This window comes from Oncorhynchus nerka, linkage group LG20, assembly GCF_034236695.1.
Source record: "Oncorhynchus nerka isolate Pitt River linkage group LG20, Oner_Uvic_2.0, whole genome shotgun sequence".
Lineage (NCBI taxonomy): Eukaryota > Metazoa > Chordata > Actinopteri > Salmoniformes > Salmonidae > Oncorhynchus > Oncorhynchus nerka.
The window spans coordinates 5,104,040-5,125,459 of record NC_088415.1 but is presented as its reverse complement, the minus strand read 5'-3'; the positions used below and the strand labels follow the sequence as shown (position 1 = coordinate 5,125,459).

Genomic DNA, 21,420 nt, shown 5'->3' with positions numbered 1-21,420 from the left:
CATTACAGGGGGAGAGAGAAGGAGACATTACAGGGGGACATTACAGGGGAAGAGAGAAGGAGACATTACAGGGGGAGAGAGAAGGGGACATTACAGGGGGACATTACAGGGGGAAGAGAAGGAGACACTACAGGGGGAGAGAGAAGGATACATTACAGGGGGAGAGAGAAGGAGACATTACAGGGGGAGAGAGAAGGAGACATTACAGGGGGAGAGAGAAGGAGACATTACAGGGGAGAGAGAAGGGGACATTACAGGGGGAGAGAGAAGGAGACATTACAGGGGGAGAGAGAAGGAGACATTACAGGGGGAGAGAGAAGGAGACATTACAGGGGAGAGAGAAGGGGACATTACAGGGGACATTACAGGGGAGAGAGAAGGAGACATTACAGGGGAGAGAGAAGGAGACATTACAGGGGGAGAGGGAAGGGGACATTACAGGGGAGAGAGAAGGAGACATTACAGGGGGAAGAGAAGGAGACATTACAGGGGGAGAGAGAAGGAGACATTACAGGGGGAGAGAGAAGGAGACATTACAGGGGAGAGAGAAGGGGACATTACAGGGGAAGAGAGAGAAGGAGACATTACAGGGGGAGAGAGAAGGAGACATTACAGGGGGAGAGAGAAGGAGACATTACAGGGGGAGAGAGAAGGAGACATTACAGGGGAGAGAGAAGGAGACATTACAGGGGGACATTACAGGGGAAGAGAGAGAAGGGGACATTACAGGGGGAGAGAGAAGGAGACATTACAGGGGGAGAGAGAAGGAGACATTACAGGGGAGAGAGAAGGAGACATTACAGGGGGAGAGAGAAGGAGACATTACAGGGGGACATTACAGGGGAAAGAGAGAAGGGGACATTACAGGGGAGAGAGAAGGAGACATTACAGGGGGAGAGAGAAGGAGACATTACAGGGGGAGAGAGAAGGAGACATTACAGGGGAGAGAGAAGGAGACATTACAGGGGGAGAGAGAAGGGGACATTACAGGGGGAGAGAGAAGGAGACATTACAGGGAGAGAGAGAAGGAGACATTACAGGGGGACATTACAGGGGGAAGAGAGAAGGAGACATTACAGGGGGAGAGAGAAGGAGACATTACAGGGGGAGAGAGAAGGAGACATTACAGGGGGAGAGAGAAGGAGACATTACAGGGGGAGAGAGAAGGAGACATTACAGGGGGACATTACAGGGGAAGAGAAGGAGACATTACAGGGGGAAGAGAAGGAGACATTACAGGGGGGAGAGAGAAGGAGACATTACAGGGGAGAGAGAAGGGGACATTACAGGGGGAGAGAGAAGGAGACATTACAGGGGGAGAGAGAAGGAGACATTACAGGGGGAGAGAGAAGGAGACATTACAGGGGGAGAGAGAAGGAGACATTACAGGGGGAGAGAGAAGGAGACATTACAGGGGAGAGAGAAGGAGACATTACAGGGGGAGAGAGAAGGAGACATTACAGGGGAGAGAGAAGGAGACATTACAGGGGGAAGAGAAGGAGACATTACAGGGGGACATTACAGGGGAAGAGAGAAGGAGACATTACAGGGGGAGAGAGAAGGGGACATTACAGGGGGAGAGAGAAGGGGACATTACAGGGGGACATTACAGGGGAAGAGAGAAGGAGACATTACAGGGGAAGAGAGAAGGAGACATTACAGGGGGAGAGAGAAGGAGACATTACAGGGGGAGAGAGAAGGAGACATTACAGGGGAGAGAGAAGGAGACATTACAGGGGAGAGAGAAGGAGACATTACAGGGGGAGAGAGAAGGAGACATTACAGGGGGAGAGAGAAGGAGACATTACAGGGGAGAGAGAAGGAGACATTACAGGGGGAAGAGAAGGAGACATTACAGGGGAGAGAGAAGGAGACATTACAGGGGAAGAGAAGGAGACATTACAGGGGAAGAGAAGGAGACATTACAGGGGGAAGAGAAGGAGACATTACAGGGGGAGAGAGAAGGGGACATTACAGGGGGAGAGAGAAGGAGACATTACAGGAGGAAGAGAGAAGGGGACATTACAGGGGGAGAGAGAAGGAGACATTACAGGAGGAAGAGAGAAGGGGACATTACAGGGGGAGAGAGAAGGAGACATTACAGGAGGAAGAGAGAAGGGGACATTACAGGGGGACATTACAGGGGGAGAGAGGTGATAGAACCCCCAGCCTGTCTCAGAAGCAGGACAAACTGCTGTAGCTCCTGTGGATGCAGCTTAGACCTCAACTGGATTGTTCTGGGAGAGAGTGATGACAAAAACGATTGATCGATTGATTAACGGATAGATTTATTGATTGATTAACAGATAGATTTATTGATTGATTAACAGATAGATTTATTGATTGATTAACAGATAGATTTATTGATTGATTAACAGATAGATTTATTGATTGATTAACAGATAGATTTATTGATTGATTAACGGATAGATTTATTGATTGATTAACGGATAGATTTATTGATTGATTAACAGATAGATTTATTGATTGATTAACAGATAGATTTATTGATTGATTAACAGATAGATTTATTGATTGAACTCTCTCTGTGGCCCCAGGTCCTGTCAATAGTATAATGTCATGTACTAATTGTAATTCAGTGGTCCTACCTATTGTGGTCATGTGTCTGTCTTTATTGTGATCATGTACTCCTGCCCTGGTTGCTGCCCCCCCCTGGTTGCTGTCCCCCCACCCCGGTTGCTGTCATCGTCGTCGTCCCCCTGGTTGCTGTCGCCCCCTTGGTGGCACTGTGATCTTTTTTTTTTACCTTTATTTATTTATTTCTTTAGGCAAGTCATTTAAGAACAAATTATTGTTTACAATGATGGTCTAGGAACAGTGGGTTAACTGGTCTAGGAACAGTGGAACAGTGGGTTAACTGGTCTAGGAACAGTGGGTTAACTGGTCTAGGAACAGTGGGTTAACTGGTCTAGGAACAGTGGAACAGTGGGTTAACTGGTCTAGGAACAGTGGGTTAACTGGTCTAGGAACAGTGGGTTAACTAGTCTAGGAACAGTGGGTTAACTGGTCTAGGAACAGTGGGTTAACTGGTCTAGGAACAGTGGGTTAACTGGTCTAGGAACAGTGGGTTAACTGGTCTAGGAACAGTGGGTTAACTGGTCTAGGAACAGTGGGTTAACTGGTCTAGGAACAGTGGGTTAACTGGTCTAGGAACAGTGGGTTAACTGGCCTAGGAACAGTGGGTTAACTGGTCTAGGAACAGTGGAACAGTGGGTTAACTGGTCTAGGAACAGTGGAACAGTGGGTTAACTGGTCTAGGAACAGTGGGTTAACTGGTCTAGGAACAGTGGAACAGTGGGTTAACTGGTCTAGGAACAGTGGGTTAACTGGTCTAGGAACAGTGGGTTAACAAGTCTAGGAACAGTGGGTTAACTGGTCTAGGAACAGTGGAACAGTGGGTTAACTGGTCTAGGAACAGTGGGTTAACTAGTCTAGGAACAGTGGGTTAACTGGTCTAGGAACAGTGAAACAGTGGGTTAACTGGTCTAGGAACAGTGGGTTAACTGGTCTAGGAACAGTGGGTTAACTGGTCTAGGAACAGTGGGTTAACTGGCCTAGGAACAGTGGGTTAACTGGCCTAGGAACAGTGGGTTAACTGGTCTAGGAACAGTGGGTTAACTGGTCTAGGAACAGTGGGTTAACTAGTCTAGGAACAGTGGGTTAACTGGTCTAGGAACAGTGGGTTAACTGGTCTAGGAACAGTGGGTTAACTGGTCTAGGAACAGTGGGTTAACTGGTCTAGGAACAGTGGGTTAACTGGTCTAGGAACAGTGGGTTAACTGGTCTAGGAACAGTGGGTTAACTGGTCTAGGAACAGTGGGTTAACTGGCCTAGGAACAGTGGGTTAACTGGTCTAGGAACAGTGGAACAGTGGGTTAACTGGTCTAGGAACAGTGGAACAGTGGGTTAACTGGTCTAGGAACAGTGGGTTAACTGGTCTAGGAACAGTGGAACAGTGGGTTAACTGGTCTAGGAACAGTGGGTTAACTGGTCTAGGAACAGTGGGTTAACTAGTCTAGGAACAGTGGGTTAACAAGTCTAGGAACAGTGGGTTAACTTTTCTAGGAACAGTGGAACAGTGGGTTAACTGGTCTAGGAACAGTGGGTTAACTGGTCTAGGAACAGTGGGTTAACTAGTCTAGGAACAGTGGGTTAACTAGTCTAGGAACAGTGGGTTAACTAGTCTAGGAACAGTGGGTTAACTAGTCTAGGAACAGTGGGTTAACTGGTCTAGGAACAGTGGAACAGTGGGTTAACTGGTCTAGGAACAGTGGGTTAACTGGTCTAGGAACAGTGGGTTAACTGGTCTAGGAACAGTGGGTTAACTGGCCTAGGAACAGTGGGTTAACTGGTCTAGGACCAGTGGGTTAACTGGTCTAGGAACAGTGGGTTAACTGGTCTAGGAACAGTGGGTTAACTGGTCTAGGAACAGTGGGTTAACTGGTCTAGGAACAGTGGGTTAACTGGTCTAGGAACAGTGGGGTTAACTGGTCTAGGAACAGTTGGGTTAACTGGTCTAGGAACAGTGGGTTAACTGGTCTAGGAACAGTGGGTTAACTGGTCTAGGAACAGTGGGTTAACTGATCTAGGAACAGTGGGTTAACTGGTCTAGGAACAGTGGGTTAACTAGTCTAGGAACAGTGGGTTAACTGGTCTAGGAACAGTGAAACAGTGGGTTAACTGGTCTAGGAACAGTGGGTTAACTGGTCTAGGAACAGTGGGTTAACTGGTCTAGGAACAGTGGGTTAACTGGCCTAGGAACAGTGGGTTAACTGGCCTAGGAACAGTGGGTTAACTGGTCTAGGAACAGTGGGTTAACTGGTCTAGGAACAGTGGGTTAACTGGTCTAGGAACAGTGGGTTAACTGGTCTAGGAACAGTGGGTTAACTGGTCTAGGAACAGTGGGTTAACTGGTCTAGGAACAGTGGGTTAACTGGTCTAGGAACAGTGGGTTAACTGGTCTAGGAACAGTGGGTTAACTGGTCTAGGAACAGTGGGTTAACTGGCTTGTCCCGGCCAAAACCTCCCCTAACGACGCTAGGCCAATTGCTGGCCGCCCTGTGATACTTACTGTGGTCATGACTCCTCACTGTGATATTTACTGTGGTCATGACTCCTCACTGTGATATTTACTGTGGTCCTGACTCCTCACTGTGATCTTTACTGTGGTCATGACTCTACACTGTGATCTCTACTATGGTCATGACTCCACACTGATATTTACTGTGGTCATGACTCTACACTGTGATCTTTACTGTGGTCATGACTCCTCACTGTGATCTTTACTGTGGTCATGATTCCTCGCCGTGATCTTTACTGTGGTCATGACTCCTTACTGTGGTCATGCCTCCTCACTGTGATCTTTACTGTGGTCATGACTCCTTACTGTGGTCATGACTCTACATTGTGATCTTTACTGTGGTCATGACTCCTCACTGTGATCTTTACTGTGGTCATGACTCTACACTGTGATCTTTACTGTGGTCCTGAATCCACACTGTGATCTTTACTGTGGTCATGACTCCTCACTGTGATCTTTACTGTGGTCATGACTCCTCACTGTGATCCTTACTGTGGTCATGACTCTACATTGTGATCTTTACTGTGGTCATGACTCCTCACTGTGATCTTGACTGTGGTCATGACTCCTCACTGTGATCTTTACTGTGGTCATGACTCCTCACTGTGATCTTTACTGTGGTCATGATTCCTCGCCGTGATCTTTACTGTGGTCATGACTCCTTACTGTGGTCATGCCTCCTCACTGTGATCTTTACTGTGGTCATGACTCCTTACTGTGGTCATGACTCTACACTGTGATCTTTACTGTGGTCATGACTCTACACGGTGATCTTTACTGTGGTCATGACTCCACACGGTGATCTTTACTGTGGTCATGACTCAACTCTGTGATCTTTACTGTGGTCATGACGCCTCAATGTGATCTTTACTGTGGTCATGACGCCTCACTGTGATCTTTACTGTGGTCATGACTCCTCACTGTGATCTTTACTGTGGTCATGACTCCGCACTGTGATCTTTACTGTGGTCATGACTCCTCAATGTGATCTTTACTGTGGTCATGACTCCTCAATGTGATCTTTACTGTGGTCATGACTCCTCAATGTGATCTTTACTGTGGTCATGACGCCTCACTGTGATCTTTACTGTGGTCATGACTCCATGCCGTTATCTTTACTGTGGGCATGACTCCATGCCGTTATCTTTACTGTGGTCATGACTCCTCACTGTGATCTTTACTGTGGTCATGACTCCGCACTGTGATCTTTACTGTGGTCATGACTCCTCAATGTGATCTTTACTGTGGTCATGACTCCTCAATGTGATCTTTACTATGGTCATGACGCCTCAATGTGATCTTTACTGTGGTCATGCCACCAGGTGTGGTCGTCTGCTGACAAGGACAGACGAGTTGTTGCATTGCAAGATGCTGTTCTGCACACCACTGTTGTACTGACCCGTTATTTGTCTGTTTGAGGCCCGCCTCTTAGCTTGCACTATTCTTGCCATTCACCTTTGACTTCTCTCATTAACAAGTTGTTTTTGACCCACAGGGCTTGCAGCTGATTGGATGTTAGTTTGTTTGTCGCACCGTTCTGGGTAAATCCCTAGACACTGTCGTGTGTGAAAAGCCCTGGAGGCCAGACGGTTTTTAAGATACTAGAGCTGGTGTGTTTGGTACAGACGATCATACCAAACTCTTAAAGTCACTCGTTTGGCCCATTCTAAACGTTCAAATAGAACAGTAACTGAATGCCTCGATGCCTGTCTGCCTGCTTCATATAGCCACGGCCACGTGACTCACTGTCTGTAGGAGCGAACCATTTTCCTGAATGGGGGGAGGGTGGTGTACCTAAAAAAAAAAAAAAACTGTCCAATGACTGATCATGTATTTAGTCTTACGGTGATCATGTACTCCTGCATGAGCTGCAGACCCTGGTCTCCTCCGTCACTATGCAGCGATGCCAGGCTGTGATGTGAGCCCTGTAGGGACAGAGACGAGCTCTCACTGTAGCTCTCACTGTAGTACAGGTCAAAGGCCTCCTGGGATCCATCACTATGGGAGAATGCAAAGGAAAGAAACGAGTGAATTACATTGAAACATGGAGAAACACATGGAGAACTCTGTCCTATCACTGACTAGACAGTGTCCCTGTATCACTGATTAGACAGTGTCCCTGTATCACTGACTAGACACTGTCCCTGTATCACTGACTAGACACTGTCTCTGTATCACTGACTAGACACTGTCCCTGTATCACTGACTAGACACTGTCCCTGTATCACTGACTAGACAGTGTCCCTGTATCACTGACTAGACACTGTCTCTGTATCACTGACTAGACACTGTCCCTGTATCACTGACTAGACAGTGTCCCTGTATCACTGACTAGACACTGTCTCTGTATCACTGACTATACAGTGTCCCTGTATCACTGACTATACACTGTCCCTGTATCACTGACTAGACACTGTCCCTGTATCACTGACTAACTGACTAGACACTGTCCCTGTATCACTGACTAGACAGTGTCCCTGTATCACTGACTATACACTGCTCCTGTATCACTGACTAGACAGTGTCCCTGTATCACTGACTAGACACTGTCCCTGTATCACTGACTAGACAGTGTCCCTGTATCATGGACTAGACACTGTCCCTGTATCACTGACTAGACACTGTCCCTGTATCACTGACTAGACAGTGTCCCTGTATCACTGACTATACAGTGTCCCTGTATCACGGACTAGACACTGTCCCTGTATCACTGACTAGACACTGTCCCTGTATCACTGACTAGACACTGTCCCTGTATCACTGACTAGACACTGTCTCTGTATCACTGACTAGACACTGTCCCTGTATCACTGACTAGACACTGTCCCTGTATCACTGACTAGACAGTGTCCCTGTATCACTGACTAGACACTGTCTCTGTATCACTGACTAGACACTGTCCCTGTATCACTGACTAGACAGTGTCCCTGTATCACTGACTAGACACTGTCTCTGTATCACTGACTATACAGTGTCCCTGTATCACTGACTATACACTGTCCCTGTATCACTGACTAGACACTGTCCCTGTATCACTGACTAACTGACTAGACACTGTCCCTGTATCACTGACTAGACAGTGTCCCTGTATCACTGACTATACACTGCTCCTGTATCACTGACTAGACAGTGTCCCTGTATCACTGACTAGACACTGTCCCTGTATCACTGACTAGACAGTGTCCCTGTATCATGGACTAGACACTGTCCCTGTATCACTGACTAGACACTGTCCCTGTATCACTGACTAGACAGTGTCCCTGTATCACTGACTATACAGTGTCCCTGTATCACGGACTAGACACTGTCCCTGTATCACTGACTAGACACTGTCCCTGTATCACTGACTAGACAGTGTCCCTGTATCACGGACTAGACACTGTCCCTGTATCACTAACTAGACACTGTCCCTGTATCACTGACTAGACAGTGTCCCTGTATCACTGACTATACAGTGTCCCTGTATCATGGACTAGACACTGTCCCTGTATCACTGACTAGACACTGTCCCTGTATCACTGACTAGACAGTGTCCCTGTATCATGGACTAGACACTGTCCCTGTATCACTGACTAGACACTGTCCCTGTATCACTGACTAGACAGTGTCCCTGTATCATGGACTAGACACTGTCCCTGTATCACTGACTAGACACTGTCCCTGTATCACTGACTAGACAGTGTCCCTGTATCACGGACTAGACACTGTCCCTGTATCACGGACTAGACACTGTCCCTGTATCACGGACTAGACACTGTCCCTGTATCACGGACTAGACACTGTCCCTGTATCACGGACTAGACACTGTCCCTGTATCACGGACTAGACACTGTCTCTGTATCACGGACTAGACACTGTCCCTGTATCACGGACTAGACACTGTCCCTGTATCACGGACTAGACACTGTCCCTGTATCACGGACTAGACACTGTCCCTGTATCATGGACTAGACACTGTCCCTGTATCACGGACTATACACTGTCCCTGTATCACTGACTAGACAGTGTCCCTGTATCACTGACTAGACACTGTCCCTGTATCACTGACTAGACACTGTCCCTGTATAACTGACTATACAGTGTCCCTGTATCATGGACTAGACACTGTTCCTGTATCACTGACTAGACACTGTCCCTGTATCACTTACTAGACACTGTCCCTGTATCACGGACTAGACACTGTCCCTGTATCACGGACTAGACACTGTCCCTGTATCACGGACTAGACACTGTCCCTGGATCATGGACTAGACACTGTCCCTGGATCATGGACTAGACACTGTCCCTGTATCATGGACTAGACACTGTCCCTGTATCATGGACTAGACACTGTCCCTGTATCAAGGACTAACTGACTATACACTGTCCCTGTATCATGGACTAGACACTGTCCCTGTATCAAGGACTAACTGACTATACACTGTCCCTGTATCATGGACTAGACACTGTCCCTGTATCAAGGACTAACTGACTATACACTGTCCCTGTATCATGGACTAGACACTGTCCCTGTATCAAGGACTAACTGACTATACACTGTCCCTGTATCACGGACTAGACACTGTCCCTGTATCACGGACTAGACACTGTCCCTGTATCATGGACTAGACACTGTCCCTGTATCACGGACTATACACTGTCCCTGTATCACTGACTAGACAGTGTCCCTGTATCATGGACTAGACACTGTCCCTGTATCATGGACTAGACACTGTCCCTGTATCACTGACTAGACACTGTCCCTGTATCACTGACTATACAGTGTCCCTGTATCACTGACTAGACACTGTCCCTGTATCACTGACTAGACACTGTCCCTGTATAACTGACTATACAGTGTCCCTGTATCATGGACTAGACACTGTTCCTGTATCACTGACTAGACACTGTCCCTGTATCACTTACTAGACACTGTCCCTGTATCACTGACTAGACAGTGTCCCTGTATCACTGACTAGACACTGTCCCTGTATCACTGACTAGACAGTGTCCCTGTATCACTGACTAGACACTGTCCCTGTATCACTGACTAGACACTGTCCCTGTATAACTGACTATACAGTGTCCCTGTATCATGGACTAGACACTGTTCCTGTATCACTGACTAGACACTGTCCCTGTATCACTTACTAGACACTGTCCCTGTATCACGGACTAGACACTGTCCCTGTATCACGGACTAGACACTGTCCCTGGATCATGGACTAGACACTGTCCCTGGATCATGGACTAGACACTGTCCCTGTATCATGGACTAGACACTGTCCCTGTATCATGGACTAGACACTGTCCCTGTATCATGGACTAGACACTGTCCCTGTATCAAGGACTAACTGACTATACACTGTCCCTGTATCATGGACTAGACACTGTCCCTGTATCAAGGACTAACTGACTATACACTGTCCCTGTATCATGGACTAGACACTGTCCCTGTATCAAGGACTAACTGACTATACACTGTCCCTGTATCATGGACTAGACACTGTCCCTGTATCAAGGACTAACTGACTATACACTGTCCCTGTATCACGGACTAGACACTGTCCCTGTATCACGGACTAGACACTGTCCCTGTATCATGGACTAGACACTGTCCCTGTATCACGGACTATACACTGTCCCTGTATCACTGACTAGACAGTGTCCCTGTATCATGGACTAGACACTGTCCCTGTATCATGGACTAGACACTGTCCCTGTATCACTGACTAGACACTGTCCCTGTATCACTGACTATACAGTGTCCCTGTATCACTGACTAGACACTGTCCCTGTATCACTGACTAGACACTGTCCCTGTATAACTGACTATACAGTGTCCCTGTATCATGGACTAGACACTGTTCCTGTATCACTGACTAGACACTGTCCCTGTATCACTTACTAGACACTGTCCCTGTATCACGGACTAGACACTGTCCCTGTATCACGGACTAGACACTGTCCCTGTATCACGGACTAGACACTGTCCCTGTATCACGGACTAGACACTGTCCCTGGATCATGGACTAGACACTGTCCCTGGATCATGGACTAGACACTGTCCCTGTATCATGGACTAGACACTGTCCCTGTATCATGGACTAGACACTGTCCCTGTATCATGGACTAGACACTGTCCCTGTATCAAGGACTAACTGACTATACACTGTCCCTGTATCATGGACTAGACACTGTCCCTGTATCAAGGACTAACTGACTATACACTGTCCCTGTATCATGGACTAGACACTGTCCCTGTATCAAGGACTAACTGACTATACACTGTCCCTGTATCATGGACTAACTGACTATACACTGTCCCAGAGTTCAATATTATAGAGAGTGTGTGTGTCTATGTGTGTGTGTCTATGTGTGTGTGTCTATGTGTGTCTATGTGTGTGTGTGTGTGTGACTCACTAAGAGCTGCAGAGGCTGAAGTCAGCGTCGTAGCTGTAGGTCATGTCAGTCAGACAGCTGTCACCTGGGAGAAGAACATAACATCACTGTTCATCATCAAATACATAACATCACTGTTCATCATCAAATACCCTGTCACCTGGGAGAAGAACATAACATCACTGTTCATCATCAAATACATAACATCACTGTTCATCATCAAATACCCTGTCACCTGGGAGAAGAACATAACATCACTGTTCATCATCAAATACCCTGCCACCTGGGAGGAGAACATCACTGTTCATCATCAAATACCCTGTCACCTGGGAGAAGAACATCACTGTTCATCATCAAATACCCTGCCACCTGGGAGAAGAACATCACTGTTCATCATCAAATACCCTGTCACCTGGGAGAAGAACACAACAACATTGTTCATCATTACATTTACATTTAAGTCATTTAGCAGACGCTCTTATCCAGAGCGTCTTACAATGGTAGGGAGGCGAGCAGGCCAGAGGTGGATGAACGCAGTGCCCTTGTTTGGGTGTAGGGCCTGATCAGAGCCTGGAGGTACTGAGGTGCCGTTCCCCTCACAGCTCCGTAGGCAAGCACCATGGTCTTGTAGCGGATGCGAGCTTCAACTGGAAGCCAGTGGAGAGAGCGGAGGAGCGGGGTGACGTGAGAGAACTTGGGAAGGTTGAACACCAGACGGGCTGCGGCGTTCTGGATGAGTTGTAGGGGTTTAATGGCACAGGCAGGGAGCCCAGCCAACAGCGAGTTGCAGTAATCCAGACGGGAGATGACGAGTGCCTGGATTAGGACCTGCGCCGCTTCCTGTGTGAGGCAGGGTCGTACTCTGCGGATGTTGTAGAGCATGAACCTACAGGAACGGGCCACCGCCTTGATGTTAGTTGAGAACGACATGGTGTTGTCCAGGATCACGCCAAGGTTCTTAGCGCTCTGGGAGGAGGACACAATGGAGTTGTCAACCGTGATGGCGAGATCATGGAACGGGCAGTCCTTCCCCGGGAGGAAGAGCAGCTCCGTCTTGCCGAGGTTCAGCTTGAGGTGGTGATCCGTCATCCACACTGATATGTCTGCAAGACATGCAGAGATGCGATTCGCCACCTGATCATCAGAAGGGGGAAAGGAGAAGATTAATTGTGTGTCGTCTGCATAGCAATGATAGGAGAGACCATGTGAGGTTATGACAGAGCCAAGTGACTTGGTGTATAGCGAGAATAGGAGAGGGCCTAGAACAGAGCCCTGGGGGACACCAGTGGTGAGAGCACGTGGTGTGGAGACGGATTCTCGCCACGCCACCTGGTAGGAGCGACCTGTCAGGTAGGACGCAATCCAGCGTGGGCCGCGCCGGAGATGCCCAACTCGGAGAGGGTGGAGAGGAGGATCTGATGGTTCACAGTATCGAAGGCAGCCGATAGGTCTAGAAGGATGAGAGCAGAGGAGAGAGAGTTAGCTTTAGCAGTGCGGAGCGCCTCCGTGATACAGAGAAGAGCAGTCTCAGTTGAATGACTAGTCTTGAAACCTGACTGATTTGGATCAAGAAGGTCATTCTGAGAGAGATAGCGGGAGAGCTGGCCAAGGACGGCACGTTCAAGAGTTTTGGAGAGAAAAGAAAGAAGGGATACTGGTCTGTAGTTGTTGACATCGGAGGGATCGAGTGTAGGTTTTTTCAGAAGGGGTGCAACTCTCGCTCTCTTGAAGACGGAAGGGACGTAGCCAGCGGTCAGGGATGAGTTGATGAGCGAGGTGAGGTAAGGGAGAAGGTCTCCGGAAATGGTCTGGAGAAGAGAGGAGGGGATAGGGTCAAGCGGGCAGGTTGTTGGGCGGCCGGCCGTCACAAGACGCGAGATTTCATCTGGAGAGAGGGGGGAGAAAGAGGTCAGAGCACAGGGTAGGGCAGTGTGAGCAGAACCAGCGGTGTCGTTTGACTTCGCAAACGAGGATCGGATGTCGTCGACCTTCTTTTCAAAATGGTTGACGAAGTCATCTGCAGAGAGAGAGGAGGGGGGGGAGGGGGAGGAGGATTCAGGAGGGAGGAGAAGGTTGCAAAGAGCTTCCTAGGGTTAGAGGCAGATGCTTGGAATTTAGAGTGGTAGAAAGTGGCTTTAGCAGCATAGAGAGAAGAGGAAAATGTAGAGAGGAGGGAGTGAAAGGATGTCAGGTCCGCAGGGAGGCGAGTTTTCCTCCATTTCCGCTCGGCTGCTCGGAGCCCTGTTCTGTGAGCTCGCAATGAGTCGTTGAGCCACGGAGCGGGAGGGGAGGACCGAGCCGGCCTGGAGGATAGGGGACATAGAGAGTCAAAGGATGCAGAAAGGGAGGAGAGGAGGGTTGAGGAGGCAGAATCAGGAGATAGGTTGGAGAAGGTTTGAGCAGAGGGAAGAGATGATAGGATGGAAGAGGAGAGAGTAGTGGGGGGAGAGAGAGCGAAGGTTGGGACGGCGCGATACCATCCGAGTAGGGGCAGTGTGGGAAGTGTTGGATGAGAGCGAGAGGGAGAAGGATACAAGGTAGTGGTCGGAGACTTGGAGGGGAGTTGCAATGAGGTTAGTGGAAGAGCAGCATCTAGTAAAGATGAGGTCGAGCGTATTTCCTGCCTTGTGAGTAGGGGGGGAAGGTGAGAGGGTGAGGTCAAAAGAGGAGAGGAGTGGAAAGAAGGAGGCAGAGAGGAATGAGTCAAAGGTAGACGTGGGGAGGTTAAAGTCGCCCAGAACTGTGAGAGGTGAGCCGTCCTCAGGAAAGGAGCTTATCAAGGCATCAAGCTCATTGATGAACTCTCCGAGGGAACCTGGAGGGCGATAAATGATAAGGATGTTAAGCTTGAAAGGGCTGGTAACTGTGACAGCATGGAATTCAAAGGAGGCGATAAACAGATGGGTAAGGGGAGAAAGAGAGAATGACCACTTGGGAGAGATGAGGATCACGGTGCCACCACCCCGCTGACCAGAAGCTCTCGGGGTGTGCGAGAACACGTGGGCAGACGAAGAGAGAGCAGTAGGAGTAGCAGTGTTGTCTGTGGTGATCCATGTTTCCGTCAGTGCCAAGAAGTCGAGGGACTGGAGGGAGGCATAGGCTGAGATGAACTCTGCCTTGTTGGCCGCAGATCGGCAGTTCCAGAGGCTACCGGAGACCTGGAACTCCACGTGGGTCGTGCGCGCTGGGACCACCAGATTAGGGTGGCCGCGGCCACGCGGTGTGGAGCGTTTGTATGGTCTGTGCAGAGAGGAGAGAACAGGGATAGACAGACACATAGTTGACAGGCTACACAAGAGGCTACGCTAATGCAAAGGAGATTGGAATGACAAGTGGACTACACGTCTCGAGTGTTCAGAAAGTTAAGCTTACGTAGCAAGAATCTTATTGACTAAAATGATTAAAATGATACAGTACTGCTGAAGTAGGCTAGCTGGCAGTGTCTGCGTTGTTGACACTACACTAATCAAGTCGTTCCGTTGAGTGTAATGGTTTCTACTGTGCTGCTATTCGGGGCTAGCTGGCTAGCTAGCAGTGTTGATTTACGTTACGTTGCGTTAAAAGAACGACAATAGCTGGCTAGCTAACCTAGGAAATCGCTCAAGACTACACAATTATCTTTGATACAAAGACGGCTATGTAGCTAGCTATGTAGCTAGCTACGATCAAACAAATCAAGCCGTTGTACTGTAATGAAATGAAAAATGTGATACTACCTGTGGAGCGAAGCGAAATGCGACCGGATTGTTGAGTGCGGAAGTTCTGTTACGTTAAGGACGACGAATAGCTGGCTAGCTAACCTCGGTAAATTAAGATAATCACTCTAAAACTACACACTCTAAACTACACAATTATCTTGGATACGAAGACAGCAAAGACAACTATGTAGCTAGCTAACACTACACTAATCAAGTCGTTCAGTTGAGTGTAAGTTGTGCTGCTAATCGGTAGACGGTGGACTAGCTAACGGTAGACGTTAGCTAGCTAGCTAGCTGCAGGGCGGTGTAGACTGCGTTAGGACGACGAAATACGATAATTACGCAATTATCTATGATACAAAGACGGCTATGTAGCTAGCTAAGAAGAAAAATTGCTAAGATTAGACAAATCAAACCGTTGTACTATAATGAAATGTAATACTACCTGCGGACCGAGTGCAGATGCGACCCAACCCATCATCAAATACCCTGCCACCTGGGAGGAGAACATCACTGTTCATCATCAAATACCCTGTCACCTGGGAGAAGAACATCACTGTTCATCATCAAATACCCTGTCACCTGGGAGAAGAACATCACTGTTCATCATCAAATACCCTGTCACCTGGGAGGAGAACATCACTGTTCATCATCAAATACCCTGTCACCTGGGAGAAGAACATCACTGTTCATCATCAAATACCCTGTCACCTGGGAGGAGAACATCACTGTTCATCATCAAATACCCTGTCACCTGGGAGGAGAACATCACTGTTCATCATCAAATACCCTGCCACCTGGGAGGAGAACATCACTGTTCATCATCAAATACCCTGTCACCTGGGAGAAGAACATCACTGTTCATCATCAAATACCCTGCCACCTGGAAGAAGAACATAACATCACTGTTCATCATCAAATACCCTGTCACCTGGGAGAAGAACATCACTGTTCATCATCAAACACCCTGCCTATCCCAAACGCCAGCCTCTTCTATATGTAGTACACCAGGGCCCTCTATGTAGTCTCTATGTAGTACACCAGGGCCCTCTATGTAGACTCTATGTAGTACACCAGGGCCCTCTATGTAGTCTCTATGTAGTACACCAGGGCCCTCTATGTAGTACACCAGGGCCCTCTATGTAGTCTCTATGTAGTACACCAAGGCCCTCTATGTAGTCTCTATGTAGTACACCAGGGCCCTCTATGTAGTCTCTATGTAGTACACCAGGGCCCTCTATGTAGTATCTATGTAGTGCAACAGGGCCCTCTATGTAGTACACCAGGGCCCTCTATGTAGTACATCAGGGCCCTCTATGTAGTACACCAGGGCCCTCTATGTAGTCTCTATGTAGTACACCAGGGCCCTCTATGTAGTACACCAGGGCCCTCTATGTAGTACACCAGGGCCCTCTATGTAGTACATCAGGGCCCTCTATGTAGTCTCTATGTAGTACACCAGGGCCCTCTATGTAGTCTCTATGTAGTACACCAGGGCCCTCTATGTAGTACACCAGGGCCCTCTATGTAGTACACCAGGGCCCTCTATGTAGTCTCTATGTAGTACACCAGGGCCCTCTATGTAGTCTCTATGTAGTACACCAGGGCCCTCTATGTAGTACACCAGGGCCCTCTACGTAGTACACCAGGGCCCTCTACGTAGTACATCAGGGCCCTCTATGTAGTACACCAGGCCCTCTATGTAGTACACCAGGGCCCTCTATGTAGTCTCTATGTAGTACACCAGGGCTCTCTATGTAGTACACCAGGGCCCTCTATGTAGTACACCAGGGCCCTCTATGTAGTACACCAGGGCCCTCTATGTAGTACACCAGGGCCCTCTATGTAGTACACCAGGGCCCACTATGTAGTAGATCAGGGCCCTCTATGTAGTCTCTATGTAGTACACCAGGGCCCTCTATGTAGTCTCTATGTAGTACACCAGGGCCCTCTATGTAGTCTCTATGTAGTACACCAGGGCCCTCTATGTAGTCTCTATGTAGTACACCAGGGCCCTCTATGTAGTACACCAGGGCCCTCTATGTAGTACACCAGGGCCCTCTATGTTGTACACCAGGGCCCTCTACGTAGTACACCAGGGCCCTCTATGTAGTACACCAGGGCCCTCTATGTAGTACACCAGGGCCCTCTATGTAGTCTCTATGTAGTACACCAGGGCTCTCTATGTAGTACACCAGGGCCCTCTATGTAGTACACCAGGGCCCTCTATGTAGTCTCTATGCAGTACACCAGGGCCCTCTATGTAGTACACCAGGGCCCTCTATGTAGTCTCTATGTAGTACACCAGGGCCCTCTATGTAGTACACCAGGGCCCTCTATGTAGTACACCAGGGCCCTCTATGTAGTACATCAGGGCCCTCTATGTAGTCTCTATGTAGTACACCAGGGCCCTCTATGTAGTCTCTATGTAGTACACCAGGGCCCTCTATGTAGTACACCAGGGCCCTCTATGTAGTACACCAGGGCCCTCTTTGTAGTCTCTATGTAGTACACCAGGGCCCTCTATGTAGTACACCAGGGCCCTCTATGTAGTCTCTATGTAGTACACCAGGGCCCTCTATGTAGTACACCAGGGCCCTCTACGTAGTACACCAGGGCCCTCTATGTAGTACACCAGCGCCCTCTACGTAGTACACCAGGGCCCTCTACGTAGTACACCAGGGCCCTCTATGTAGTACACCAGCGCCCTCTACGTAGTACACCAGGGCCCTCTACGTAGTACACCAGGGCCCTCTATGTAGTACACCAGGGCCCTCTATGTAGTCTCTATGTAGTACACCAGGGCCCTCTATGTAGTACACCAGGGCCCTCTACGTAGTACACCAGGGCCCTCTATGTAGTACACCAGCGCCCTCTATGTAGTACACCAGCGCCCTCTACGTAGTACACCAGGGCCCTCTACGTAGTACATCAGGGCCCTCTATGTAGTACACCAGGGCCCTCTTTGTAGTCTCTATGTAGTACACCAGGGCCCTCTATGTAGTACACCAGGGCCCTCTATGTAGTCTCTATGTAGTACACCAGGGCCCTCTATGTAGTACACCAGGGCCCTCTACGTAGTACACCAGGGCCCTCTATGTAGTACACCAGCGCCCTCTACGTAGTACACCAGGGCCCTCTACGTAGTACACCAGGGCCCTCTACGTAGTACACCAGGGCCCTCTATGTAGTACACCAGCGCCCTCTACATAGTACACCAGGGCCCTCTACGTAGTACACCAGGGCCCTCTATGTAGTACACCAGGGCCCTCTATGTAGTCTCTATGTAGTACACCAGGGCCCTCTATGTAGTACACCAGGGCCCTCTACGTAGTACACCAGGGCCCTCTATGTAGTACACCAGGGCCCTCTATGTAGTACACCAGCGCCCTCTACGTAGTACACCAGGGCCCTCTACGTAGTACATCAGGGCCCTCTATGTAGTACATCAGGGCCCTCTATGTAGTCTCTATGTAGTACACCAGCGCCCTCTACGTAGTACACCAGGGCCCTCTACGTAGTACATCAGGGCCCTCTATGTAGTACATCAGGGCCCTCTATGTAGTCTCTATGTAGTACACCAGCGCCCTCTATGTAGTACACCAGGGCCCTCTACGTAGTACACCAGGGCCCTCTATGTAGTACACCAGGGCCCTCTATGTAGTCTCTATGTAGTACACCAGGGCCCTCTACGTAGTACATCAGGGCCCTCTACGTAGTACACCAGGGCCCTCTACGTAGTACATCAGGGCCCTCTATGTAGTACACCAGCGCCCTCTATGTAGTCTCTATGTAGTACACCAGGGCCCTCTATGTAGTCTCTATGTAGTACACCAGCGCCCTCTATGTAGTCTCTATGTAGTACACCAGCGCCCTCTATGTAGTCTCTATGTAGTACACCAGCGCCCTCTATGTAGTACACCAGGGCCCTCTATGTAGTCTCTATGTAGTACACCAGCGCCCTCTATGTAGTCTCTATGTAGTACACCAGGGCCCTCTATGTAGTCTCTATGTAGTACACCAGCGCCCTCTATGTAGTCTCTATGTAGTACACCAGGGCCCTCTATGTAGTCTCTATGTAGTACACCAGCGCCCTCTATGTAGTCTCTATGTAGTACACCAGCGCCCTCTATGTAGTCTCTATGTAGTACACCAGCGCCCTCTATGTAGTCTCTATGTAGTACACCAGCGCCCTCTATGTAGTCTCTATGTAGTACACCAGCGCCTCTATGTAGTCTCTATGTAGTACACCAGCGCCTCTATGTAGTCTCTATGTAGTACACCAGCGCCCTCTATGTAGTCTCTATGTAGTACACCAGCGCCCTCTATGTAGTCTCTATGTAGTACACCAGCGCCCTCTATGTAGTCTCTATGTAGTACACCAGGGCCCTCTATGTAGTCTCTATGTAGTACACCAGCGCCCTCTATGTAGTCTCTATGTAGTACACCAGCGCCCTCTATGTAGTCTCTATGTAGTACACCAGCGCCCTCTATGTAGTCTCTATGTAGTACACCAGCGCCCTCTATGTAGTCTCTATGTAGTACACCAGGGCCCTCTATGTAGTCTCTATGTAGTACACCAGCGCCCTCTATGTAGTCTCTATGTAGTACACCAGCGCCCTCTATGTAGTCTCTATGTAGTACACCAGCGCCCTCTATGTAGTCTCTATGTAGTACACCAGCGCCCTCTATGTAGTCTCTATGTAGTACACCAGCGCCCTCTATGTAGTCTCTATGTAGTACACCAGCGCCCTCTATGTAGTCTCTACGTAGTACACCAGGGCCCTCTATGTAGTCTCTATGTAGTACACCAGCGCCCTCTATGTAGTCTCTATGTAGTACACCAGGGCCCTCTACGTAGTACATCAGGGCCCTCTATGTAGTACACCAGGGCCCTCTATGTAGTACACCAGGGCCCTCTATGTAGTACACCAGGGCCCTCTATGTAGTACACCAGGGCCCTCTATGTAGTACACCAGGGCCCTCTATGTAGTACACCAGGGCCCTCTATGTAGTACACCAGGGCCCTCTATGTAGTACATCAGGGCCCTCTATGTAGTCTCTATGTAGTACACCAGGGCCCTCTATGTAGTCTCTATGTAGTACACCAGGGCCCTCTATGTAGTACACCAGGGCCCTCTATGTAGTACACCAGGGCCCTCTATGTAGTACACCAGGGCCCTCTATGTAGTACACCAGGGCCCTCTATGTAGTACACCAGGGCCCTCTATGTAGTACACCAGGGCCCTCTACGTAGTACACCAGGGCCCTCTATGTAGTACACCAGGGCCCTCTATGTAGTACACCAGGGCCCTCTACGTAGTACACCAGGGCCCTCTATGTAGTACACCAGGGCCCTCTATGTAGTACACCAGGGCCCTCTATGTAGTACACCAGGGCCCTCTACGTAGTACACCAGGGCCCTCTACGTAGTACATCAGGGCCCTCTACGTAGTACACCAGGGCCCTCTATGTAGTACACCAGGGCCCTCTATGTAGTACACCAGGCCCTCTATGTAGTACATCAGGGCCCTCTATTTTTTTTATTTGATTTATTTCACCTTTATTTAACCAGGTAGGCAAGTTGAGAACAAGTTCTCATTTACAATTGCGACCTGGCCAAGATAAAGCAAAGCAGTTCGACACATACAACGACACAGAGTTACACATGGAGTAAAACAAACATACAGTCAATAATACAGTATAAACAAGTCTATATACAATGTGAGCAAATGAGGTGAGAAGGGAGGTAAAGGCAAAAAAGGCCATGGTGGCAAAGTACAATACAATATAGCAAGTAAAACACTGGAATGGTAGTTTTGCAATGGAAGAATGTGCAAAGTAGAAATAAAAATAATGGGGTGCAAAGGAGCAAAATAAATAAATAAATTAAATACAGTTGGGAAAGAGGTAGTTGTTTGGGCTAAATTATAGGTGGGCTATGTACAGGTGCAGTAATCTGTAAGATGCTCTGACAGTTGGTGCTTAAAGCTAGTGAGGGAGATAAGTGTTTCCAATTTAAGAGATTTTTGTAGTTCGTTCCAGTCATTGGCAGCAGAGAACTGGAAGGAGAGGCGGCCAAAGAAAGAATTGGTTTTGGGGGTGACTAGAGAGATATACCTGCTGGAGCGTGTGCTACAGGTGGGAGATGCTATGGTGACCAGCGAGCTGAGATAAGGGGGACTTTACCTAGCAGGGTCTTGTAGATGACATGGAGCCAGTGGGTTTGGCGACGAGTAT

The 21,420-nt window shown here is 48.7% G+C and overlaps 1 protein-coding gene across 1 annotated transcript in view; it reads right to left on the bottom strand.

The window, feature by feature from the left end:
* Positions 1-21,420, bottom strand: part of ccm2l (CCM2 like scaffold protein) — a 95,583-nt gene that overhangs the window by 19,120 nt on the left and 55,043 nt on the right. The window contains 2 exon segments of the mRNA XM_065005097.1: positions 6,946-7,099; positions 11,504-11,567. Coding sequence (XP_064861169.1) covers positions 6,946-7,099; positions 11,504-11,567 — 218 coding nt within the window.